The 11,497-nt window shown below is 34.6% G+C and overlaps 2 protein-coding genes across 3 annotated transcripts; one reads left to right on the top strand and one right to left on the bottom strand.

The window, feature by feature from the left end:
- The first annotated feature begins 1,991 nt into the window (after positions 1-1,991).
- On the top strand, positions 1,992-3,647 carry LOC130995546 (protein AUXIN-REGULATED GENE INVOLVED IN ORGAN SIZE-like). 2 transcript variants are annotated; one of them, XR_009092192.1, is made up of 2 exons: positions 1,992-2,697; positions 3,060-3,647. XR_009092192.1 is itself a non-coding variant. In XM_057920875.1 (2 exons), the coding sequence occupies exon 2, from the start codon at positions 3,186-3,188 to the stop codon at positions 3,558-3,560; it is 375 nt and encodes a 124-aa protein (XP_057776858.1). In that variant the 5' UTR covers positions 2,768-2,884; positions 3,060-3,185; the 3' UTR covers positions 3,561-3,647. The 2 variants fall into 2 exon arrangements, 1 of the variants encoding a protein (XP_057776858.1); XM_057920875.1 differs by lacking the exon at positions 1,992-2,697 and adding an exon at positions 2,768-2,884.
- A 2,726-nt stretch (positions 3,648-6,373) lies between these two features.
- On the bottom strand, positions 6,374-11,497 carry LOC130995538 (ankyrin repeat protein SKIP35). The gene is made up of 4 exons (XM_057920864.1): positions 11,357-11,497; positions 9,884-11,093; positions 8,903-9,335; positions 6,374-7,489 (listed from the first exon to the last, which is right to left on the bottom strand). The coding sequence occupies exons 2-4, from the start codon at positions 10,579-10,581 to the stop codon at positions 6,677-6,679; spliced, it is 1,944 nt and encodes a 647-aa protein (XP_057776847.1). The 5' UTR covers positions 10,582-11,093; positions 11,357-11,497; the 3' UTR covers positions 6,374-6,676.

Raw genomic sequence — 11,497 nt, 5'->3', positions numbered from 1 at the left:
TCTTCAATTAATTTTGTTAAATTTTTTGTTTATAATTTTATAGTGACTATATTAGTTTTGTATTTTTTTTATATATAATTTGATGAAAATAAACTATACTTTATTAAAATATAATTAATTTTAATTTTTTATATTTTTTAACTTCTAATAAAGGGTGAAATTTGTTGAAGTTGCACAGACCGTCATTGAATATATAAACGTTTTTTTATTTGACAACACAAACACAAATTACTCGATCCATCGATTAAAGTTACACATAAACATTTTACCAATTGAATTGCGCTTTATATCAAATATATACGATTTTTTTACAAGAATATATATATATACATATAAACGATGTATACTTTTAAGCTATTTCTTTTTCGTATACAAATTTATAAATTATATAGATAGTCATCTTCCAAAGATATTCACCAAAGAATTAATAAAATATCGTTAAAATATTCTATGATTGAGAATGAATAAATTATAGGTACTCAATAAACCATAACTAAAATTAATAAACTCAAATTATACTTAATTATTCATAATTCAATTGGAGATTACAATAGGCACAGTCTCAAACAATATTTTTTAGTCATATTAGAAAAGTTTTACTTGTAGGAAATATTCAAATAGGGTTTGGTTCAAGTGTAAACTCTATCTTACGGTGAAAACTAGATCCTATGAACAAACACATAAAATACGTAAACAAGAGATAGTCAAATCGTGAACAATTAAATGTTCACGTGTACTATATCTTGTTCACGACTTCACGTATTTTATGTGCTTGTTCATAGGGTCTAGTACTTTTCACAGTAAGATAGAGTTTACACTTGATCCTTCCACTATTCAAATATAATGTAGTATGTGATATATATATTACATTTTACGATATTTTATATTGGTAGTTGTGTTTCGAATTATTATTGTCTCATGAAAAGAATAAAACCAAGATGATGTTGAAACATACACAATACTTGAGAAATTCATAACTCATAATGATTTATGTAAAAAATAATGTCCGATATCATATTAATAATTTGTAAGTATTTTAATATAAATTGAAATGTATTTTATAGTGATTGGGGTGTTTAAATAAAAAAAATGTTACAAAAACCAAAATGTCAAACAAAACGTAAAAATAAATAAAAAAATGGAATATCATGTTCATGAATTTGTCTATATTTGTCTACGAAAATAAATGAATTCATATAGATATTGAAATGTATATTTAAAACACATCAAGTCCATTATATATATATATATATATAGGGAGAAGATCCATAGAGAATGTTAAATATTTTGAGAATAGAGAATGCGTGAGAAAATAATGAATAAGTCTATAAATTCGATGAATAAATCAATATAGCGTATGAATAAGATTTTGGCCTGGGTTCGAATCCTGATAGGAGCGAGATTTTCACTATATTTACTGAATCCATCTGTTCATTAATTATGCTGATTTGCTCGTAAAATTTATAGATTTATTCGTTATTCTCCATTCTCTCGGAAAATATAATTCTCTATGGATCCTCTCTCTCTATATATATATATATATCGAAACAGAATAGTATAATGTTCATAAAAATAAATTAAAAAATAGAATAAAATGCATATATTGAGATGTGTTTTATAAATGAATTCATAACCGAAATATTATGTTCATGAATTGATTTAAAATTTCATAAATTTAAGGAGACTAAACAAAACTTTTTATGCTCATGAATTCAATTAATGGCCTTGAAAAATGAAAAAACAATTGAATTTATATTCATAAATATATTAAATTTAGTATATTTAAAATTTTAAATTATTATTAGGGGCATTTAAGATAAAACACATTTTCAACTAAAATATTATGACTATTTCATCCTCATTGATCCGGATCAATTTGATCCGAAAGGATTTATCCTTTCAGTAATACATTACAGTGAATAAAATTTACTCATTTAATATTTATTAAAATTTATGCAGAATAAACTATACATGTTCTTTCGAAGCAGAGGAAATATATTTGATATGAATGACTATTTTCCTTACATGACTTAATAAAATGTATATGTAATTAATTTTCAGCCATAAAATTTTACCTACGAGTACAAGATATGAAGCGCATAGTAAATGTACATCATATTGTCACACGAAAGCAAAAAGTGAGGCGAGAGTTAGAGAGAGAGAGGGGCCAGGGGAGAAGAACCAAAAAAATAAATGGAAAAAGGGTTTTCTCAAATTATTGTTAAAGATTTGAGTGATGAATATATTTCCTTGTGAGGACCCCACCTTGTTTTCTGCTCATTCACTGAATCCAACCCTTCTCCCCACCCCCAAACTGTAATCTACCAACAGTGACCCATATACATACATATGTATAGGTGTGTATAAAGAAGGAAACAAATCACAAACACACTTCTCTAAAATCAATTTCAAAGTCTCCTTCTCATCTCACCTAAAATGGCAACGCAGTGACATACTATTACTGCACAATACATATACGCATCACACATCACATTTTTCAACCAAATTGTTTCTGCTTCTCTCTCTCAATCAATTGCTCCCCCTGTTTAAACACCACCCACATTCCGCAACTTCATCTTTCACTATTCTCTATTCCTCTCTCAAATTACTGCTTTCGAGTTTTCACTACAAATCTAAACATATTGAGCCTGAAATGCAAAATCCTAATCTGCGCACTCATCATTACAAGCATTTTGGGTATGTATGCACATAAATCTCTCTCTCTCTCTCTCTGGATAATTTATTTATCGATCTAATACTTGTATATGGTGTGTGAGAGAGAGAGAGAGATAGAGAAAGAGAGAGGTGAAATTTTGTTGAACAGAATTAAGCTGATAAAGAAGCTCGGGTCAATCTTGGCATACAAAAAAAATCATCTTTTTTGGTTCGTGGGTTTGAATTAATTGCCGTGTATTCAACTAACGTTTTCCAAGTGGAAATTTCAAGACTCGTCTTTTTTTTTTCTTATTCTAATCATCGAAAATTTTCCCTCTTTGCTTTTATTGCTTAAAAATTAACCTAATTTAACAACAATTTGATCAATTTCTTCCTAATTGCAGTTGGGCTTCCGGCGACGACGTCTTATGGTTCTACAATTGAAGATCAACAGTTGAAGATCACATTTTTAAGAGAGAGAGTTAGATATATATATATTTATAGAGAGAGAGAGAGAGTGAGGATTTTAAATGAGTGCGGCGGAGCAACGGCGATCGAGATTGGGAATGTGGGGAGAGGTAATGAATGTGGAAGATGATTACTCAAGGAAGATGATGACGATGAGGGGCAAGAATGGAATTTCACAGCAGCAGCAGCAGCAGAGGAAGAGCTTCTCGCAGTCGCAGCAGGGGCAAGGAGGTAAAATGCGGCGGTATTTCACGTTGGAGTCGGTGGTGCTGCTGGCTTGCCTGACGGTGTCGCTGCTGATTCTGCCGCTGGTGCTGCCGCCGCTGCCGCCGCCGCCGCTTCTGCTGCTGCTGCTGCCGATCCTCATCCTCGGCCTCCTCATGTTGTTGGCTTTCATGCCCTCTGACGCCCGCAACGCCACCTATACATATGTGTAAATTGCACCACTTTTTTTGTAATTTTAATTGTAATGTGACATGACAACACTTCTTTCATTATTTCGTAAAATTCACCTAATTTGCTTATTGTGTTGTGGTGACTCCAAGTTGTTAATAATGACACAAATTCTAAGTTTGCAGATCTGAATCAAAGTGGTGGAACGTTGTTACTGACAACACCCTTTTCTTCAATTTGATATAATCATAGTAAATAAAAACAAAAAAAATGTATAAATAAATTTAATTAAGAAGGTAAAATTATCAATTATAAATGTATTATCAATAAAATGAGTCGTTACTAGTATACTTTATTTGAGAAAAGAAAGAAAGTAAAACACATTTTCATGAGTGGTTAGTGTTTCGAATAATTTTATTTTGGTAAAATATGCATTTTAATGATTTTTTTTAAAGATCTTTAATTCGATATATAATCTATAAAAATTAAATTTAAAATGAATAAATTGTGATAATTTAATGTTTAAAATATAAATTATTTTTTTAGATTTACTTATTTCTTATGTTGAAAATTTAAATTATTTTTGTGGATTTAATTATTTCTTTTTATAATCTTTAGACTTAAAAGACTTATTTTAAATTCTTTCTATTTTCCTTTTTTTTTTTCTTTCTTATTTTTTACATTTCATCTTCCAGATTGTTAAATAATTATCTCGATCGTATTAGAATAAATTTTTATATTTTATATGTTTATTAATGTTTTGAACTTGTTTATGTTCATCACACCAATCAGTTTATTGGATATATTGTCATTGTTTGATACTAGTATGGAAATTTTATTAACATTGTATCACTTTAAGAAGGATTGCAACTAAATAAATGATACTACTAGTCTACTACATTTATTTGATTTATTTAAACTTTCATGAGTGTCCATCTTTGCCTCTATTATTCTTGTTTTTTATATTCATTATGTTCAGTAAAAAATACTACTACATTATTTATTATTTAAAAATTAAAAAAAAAATGTATGTCCACATGTACGAATGTGTGTATGAAATATATTTGCATTATCATAAATTTGTAAAAATTAATATATATTGGCAACGCACGTTGGATTGGAATTTGGAACCTATAACAACACTAATTAAACTTTTTTTTTTGGAGGTGAACGATAGTTAAACTTTTGACTTTATGTATTGATTGCTCTATCGCTAGGTCAATACACACATAAAGTGTTAATTCGTAATTCACAAGAACTTTTGTGAAATCGGTTTCACCGTAAAACCGATTTCACAGGAGAGCACCTAATTTACTTATTTAGATTACATTGGTAAAAATGTTTTGCTCCCACAAAATATTGAAGGATAGTTATGAAATACATAAATTTGATGATAATATTCAACCTACGATACAAAATCTATTCGAATTGTAAAGTCCAAAAAAACTCGGTAAGCAAGCAAGCATCTAATATCATAATAATTCACATACTCCATACCATGGCATACATAATACGTTGAGCCAATAATGTAAGAGATTAATACCGCTAAATACTCTAATTATTTTTATTTTCGTGTTTTGCATCAATTTAAAAATTTCAACCACAATATACCTCAACTATGCTATTAAGCGGTTTTCTGCATTCGACGAAGTAATATATCCACGTGTAAATTTTATTGATGAATTGGCTTAAAACTGATACGACGTGTCAATTATAATCACATTAAATGACGTGTAATGAAACGACGTCATTGTGCTCCCCTTAGTAAACAACGTCATTTCATTTAGGCATCGAAATCCTCATCTTCGGGAGCTATCTCGAGCTTCGGCGAGTCCGCGCTATCGAAGCAGAAGAAGAATCCCGATCTATGGGTGATGGGTGGTTTCCAGACGTGTTCGCATTGAGGGAATCGGGATGGATGATTCGATTGGCATCTCAGCATTCGATTTTGTATTCTATGCGATTCAACTTCGATTTCGTGTTTTGTGGCTTTTGATTCGGCTTTTGATTCCTGTAAATCGTTTCAACCTTAAGCCTCAACCCTCCTCTCCTTTCATTTTAAATGTGTTGATGTTGAGAAGGAAGAAGAACTCTAATTATATATTCAAGCTTATGAACCCTAAAGTTCTAAATCTGTTAAGGGCATCTGCTGGTGGTGTCGTCACCGCTGACGGCGGAGATGAGAGCAAGCAAAGGTGAGAGGAGACGACGAGGGTGGGGTACAATTATAATTAAGATAAATTAAAGGTATAAGAACCCTAATAATCTATTAAGAGCATAAGAACCCTAATTACAATGCTTTAAATTGAGATAAAACGACGACGTTTTATTGTTAAGGAAAATGTTGTCGTTCGGTATATCAGTTGATGATGCCACATCAAAATTTTCCGCTGCCAAGTCAGCTTCAATTTGGGGGTAATTTAATGGAGAGTGCAAAAAACCTCTTAATAGCAAAATTAAGGTTTATTATAACTGAAATTTGCAAATTGATGAAAACCGTGAAAATAAAAATAATTTTGAGTATTTATCGGCACTTACCCATAACGTAATTGTGCCTATAAATGGCAAATCTAGTGTATATTCAAATGTACATCCATTCTAACTAAGATTCATCAATCATCAATTAGAATATATTAATCCCTAGTTAAGATTTATCAATAACAATTAAAATTAATTAAGACTACATGATTGAATTACCTGGAACTTGAAAAGAGATCCATCACTCGCCACAAATAACATATTCAATTTTTCTAAACAAAAGTTTGATTTTAGCCTCTCTTTTTTTAAGCACAGATCAATAATAGTAACTGTTTTAAAAGAAAAGGAAATAAAGAAGATAACAATATGCATGCAATGATGCAAAAATAAGGATGATCATCCAGTTAGTTGATTACTTGAAATTTATGTAACCCATAGTGCACCCAAATTAGGTTAATTAAATTGGGCACAAATCAGCATATAATGAACATGTTCATCAGATTTTCCAGCCATTTCATACACTCTCTCTTACACAAGGTTTACAAGTGCCTCTAAAGAGCAAAAAACTAGGACAATAACTACCTAACATCGTAAGCATGTCTAAATATTTCATTATTTTTCTATACCACAAGAGCAGAGGTGGAGCAGAGATAGGAAGATCCCACTGATTTTCTCTTAGTAACTAGACCACGCCTGAACCTGAAGCAGTGATGAAAAATGGAGGCAGATGATGCTCCATGACTGCCAGTAATTCTCTCCTTTGGCCAGGCTCATCCAGCACCACCCCCTCGAGCCGCCTAGCGGCCTCTACGAGCTGCCCCCGATGCCTTTGCGACAACAACCGCCCTCCCGCCTTCACACACTCCCTATACAGAGGCAGGTAGGCTATCGCCACCCTCAGCGGGGCTGGCAGATCCCTCAAACACACCGGCGACTCGCCCCATCTCAGAATCTGGACTAGGTTTGAGAAATGTACCTCTCCTTCCCTTAGTCCGTCCAAGAACGCGGCATCGGACCAGTGTTCTTTGAGAAAAGCCCGTAACTCAGGGGCGATTGCCTCGTCCTCTGATCTGGCGATGCTGTCAGCGACAGCGTAAGTTGCGACGGGGTCCCCTAGAAAGTCCGAGTGGAGGAGGAATGCTACCCCGTCGAGAGAGCCACCACTTCGCTCACCAGCGGCCTTGAGTATTTCGATACTGAGGGCAGCAAGAACGTGCTGAGGAACGTGAGGGAGGAGATATGATGCGACACCTACTTGGCTGCTTGAAGTGGCAGCTGTAAGGGCAAGACATAGCTCCATATCTCGGCAACCCCTTTGAACGAACCATTGAACAACCGGCATGCAGCCCCTCTCGGCAGCTCTCATTAGAGGACCCAAGAAAGCCATAGCATTACCCTCTTCGACTAAACATTCCATAGTACCAATTTTACCATAGTGTGAAGCAAAGCCCAAGGCCAGATCAACATCCACATCCAAGCTGTTCCTTTGAGCAATCTAATACACAAATACGGAAGAGAGTAAGCCACGATGCAACTTATACTACTGAATAACTTTTGTTTCAAAGAAGTCGTGTGATGTTAACTTTTCCAGTTGCTTTTGAGACAAGAGCATTCAAACACCTAAACAATAAGTTACCAAAACCAACGTAAGTGTTGAACAAAATTAAAAAAATCTGAAGTCGAAAAAATTGGCGTTCTGACCCGAACTGAAGATCTTAGGAAAGTGCATATTACATGCTTGGTAGATGGTGCCTCGGATAAGCGACAGATGACAGTCATTTAGTGTGTTGTAAACTTGTAATAGATTGAGTAGGCTTAGGGTGGAGGAAGCAAGAATATCACAATGTCAGTATGAAATTTGAAGTGACTACAAAGTTCTATAATGAAGTATAGGAGTGACTTTAATAAATATATATAATACTCCCTCTCTACGTCCCACTAGAATAGACTCATTTTCCATTTTGGGAGATTAATAATGTACTTTAAATGCTTAATTGGTGTGGACCACACCACTTTTTCCCTCAAAAGTAACTTACTTAATCTCTGTGCCGAAAAGAATTGAGCCTATTCTAGTGGGACGGAGGGAGTACATACAGAGAGAGAGGTGGTTCAGATAATTCCTTCTAGTAACTAAAATCAATCAGCACAATTGATCATTGTATGATCTACGGTTGTCATAAAAAGAAGTATTAGTGTAATATATAGAAGACATTATCATTGCAGGAACATTATTGTATACATAAAGAAGCATTATCCGCATGAAAACTAATCCTAGCCATTCATTTAGTCACATTCCGCGTGAAAAAAGAAGAAGAAATGCACAAAAGTTCAAGCTGCTGGGAAATTGAACCAACACTTTATTAATGAATTTGCACAATTGCACCGATGCTTACGTAAACCTTGAGAAGATAGATTTTAGTGAGAAAAGAGTTGACAATAAAGCAATGAACTATGTCACCTATGAACAACTCAAAACACCAATACAGTTCTCCCCAAAGGTGGGAACAAAAACATACAAGAAGTGTTCACAGCAATCATATAGTCAATAAGGTTGTGTTCTTTGGTTGATAAATTTATCACGAGAAAAGGAGGGATACCAAAAAAAATTCCCTTTAAATCCCTTCTTTATTTTCCCTCATTTTCTACAAAATAGAATTCTACCCTTTCTCATCCCTCCTTTTTCACTCCAATATTATACCTTCATTTTTGGTGTGATAATATTATCCATCTATGAAGTTAAAATGAGGGGTGAGAAATGGTAGAATTCTCTTTTGTAGAAAAGGAGGGGAAAAAAAGAAGGAATCTAAAGGGAGAAATTTTTGGTATCCCTCTCATTTTCTCATGATGAATTATCAACTAAAGAGAACACCCTACAGAATTGTTTATCAGTAGACATCAGAAAAGATACCTGCAATAAAATGCGAACGAGTTCGGTACTCCCAAAACGCGAAGCCTCCAAAAAACACTGGTTAACATTGTCTGCTCCCCCCTCAACTAGCATGCCCAGTAATCCTTGGATTGCAGTAGCTGATATACCTGATGCCCAGCCAGGATCAAATGAGCTAGAGAAGAGAGTAAGTGGGAAGCAAGCTGCATCAAATGCTTCAGTAAAATCCTTCCCAGTAAGATGGTTGCCTGCAAGATCTAGGAAGGTCTTGAAAGCAGATAACTGTAGTTGGATCTCAACAGAAGAATTATGGCCTACTCTGTCCCTGTTTCCCTGGCAGCGAGAATGGAAACTTATACATTTAAGAGCCCACTCAGTAAATTTCTGAACTTTAGCGCCAGCTTCAGCCTTCAAGACTTCATCCCCATTGCACTCTTGAAGCCTTTCATGTAGCCTGCCAGGATGGATGGTGAAAATGCTTAAAACATATGCAAGAATGTCAGAAAGCAGCAGCGCAGCAGCCAAGATATCAATCATATTTTCTCTTTATTATATTAATTATAGAGTGGGTTTTGATATTATATACAAGCAGTTAATCCAGGATAAGCTTGAAGGAAAAGGAATACTGTTAATTAATGTTAAGCACTAAAGTTACCATTATGTGCCCTCATAAGTTTGAACTCAAATAATAGTAGTACGACAGTAAAGCCTAGCAATATGTAGCACAAGCTATTCCTTTGCTTTCTGAACGGATCACCAGACAAAACAAGTGAAATTGGAGAGTCCACTTAATTTAATTTCTTAGGATTCAAGAGCAAGAGAGGCAGACTAAGGCCCCAAGTTACTCGAAGCATCTAACTCCATTGGTTTTCGACGATTAATTTACTTGAATAATAAAATCCTTATTATTCCTATACTGTATACTTTGGGGGGAGCATTCCTACAACACTCCTATAATTATACATATGAATGAGTGTGTGTGGACAAAGGTTTCTTAATTACCTTTGCGCCATTACAGAAACAGTGTCAGCAAGGCTCATTGTGCGACTTTGGCAAGCAGAAACACATGAAGCAAGAAACGAAGTCCTGAGTGCTGCTCTAGTAAAGTCATACGCCCCATTAGATATAATCTTCTTAATTAATCCAGTAATTCCATATAATTCTTGTTGTGTGCTCAAAAACCAGATTGAATCCAAAGCAATGCACAGTGCATCATTTAGAGTCTGCGGATCAGCCAACAAGATCAGACTCTCGGCAAGCTCCCAATCATGGGAACTCACAGCACCCTGAAACAACCGACCTAATTCAATTCTATCTTGTCGACTGAGCTTCCTCCCGCTTTTTCCAGGGAGAGAATCCGAAGCAGCCAATCTGGATTTCAGTTTCTCAGCCCCACAGCTACAAGAGCTAATGCTGACATCTTCCTTAACAACAAGAGGAGCTTCTCTTGAGAAAACCACATTCCCATGGCTTCCTCCCTCGCACTTCTCTGAACTAAAGGCAACAACCTCAGATTCATGTTTCCCATCATTGCACATTCTCGATATCTCAGTCTCAGCAGTTTCCATTTCCATCATTTCAATCTCAGAACATTGAGGCTCATCCATATTGATCTGATTCTCGATGTCTAACCCTTTGCATTCAATTTCACTTCCAGCCCCACCTTCTCTTTCGAATACAGGCACCTTCTTTGTCTCCATTGGTCTCAAGCTCGTAACACGACTGGAAGGTAGCAAAAAGAACTTGAGAAAACTCAGTTTTTCCAACTTTCACCCATTCCTGTACTTCCACACAAAACCTCAGACCATAAATACCTATTTACTCAATCAGTATCAAGATAACCTTGACAACTTCTGCAAATGAAATCCCAAATCTCAACTTCTTAATTTCCTTCTTTATAGACTATCAACAAAATTCCTACCGGAAAAGGGGAAAATCCACGCAGGCAAACCGATAAATATACCAGTTCAGGTATCAAAACCCTTCTCCACAAACAAAAAAAGCAACCAATTTATACACCCGAAATTACAAATAACAAAGATTTACAGAAGAGGTAAAAACCCGAAGGGAAGATATCCAAATTCCGATGACAATTCAGCCTTCCAGCCTTGAATCATAAAATTTCCTCCATCTTCCTAATCATCTGAAAATTTAAATACCCTTCACCTCCAAACCTCCAAATACATCAGAAGCAGATCCCTCTACCAAATTCCTATAGCCAAAAATTTCACACAAATCAATAAAAAAACAAACTTACCTCAAAAATGAAAAATAAAAACCAAAATGATGACAGAAACGGGAAGAAGAAGAAAAAGGGAAGGAGCGCACAAAAATTAATCAACGCAACTCCGAATACTGGAATACAATAATTAAACAAATTAAAACGAACTAGAATCAAAGATATTGCAGAAACAATTTCATCCAGAAAAAGAAAAAGAAAAAAAAAAGAAAATTAGAGAAGAGAAAGAAACAAACCTAAAAAATTATGAGTGGAGAGAGGTAGAGAGAGAAGCCATGTTGGTGGTTGCCTCTGTCTTTCTGTGTATGGTCCTCACTCCTCAGCTCTTTTGTTTTCATCTGTTTTTTGTTCGCCAAAAATTGCTGTTTTTCCCATCA

This window comes from Salvia miltiorrhiza, chromosome 1 (genome assembly GCF_028751815.1).
Source record: "Salvia miltiorrhiza cultivar Shanhuang (shh) chromosome 1, IMPLAD_Smil_shh, whole genome shotgun sequence".
NCBI lineage: Eukaryota > Viridiplantae > Streptophyta > Magnoliopsida > Lamiales > Lamiaceae > Salvia > Salvia miltiorrhiza.
Note: the sequence above shows the minus strand (reverse complement) of the source record. Positions and strands in the feature narration are given on the sequence as shown.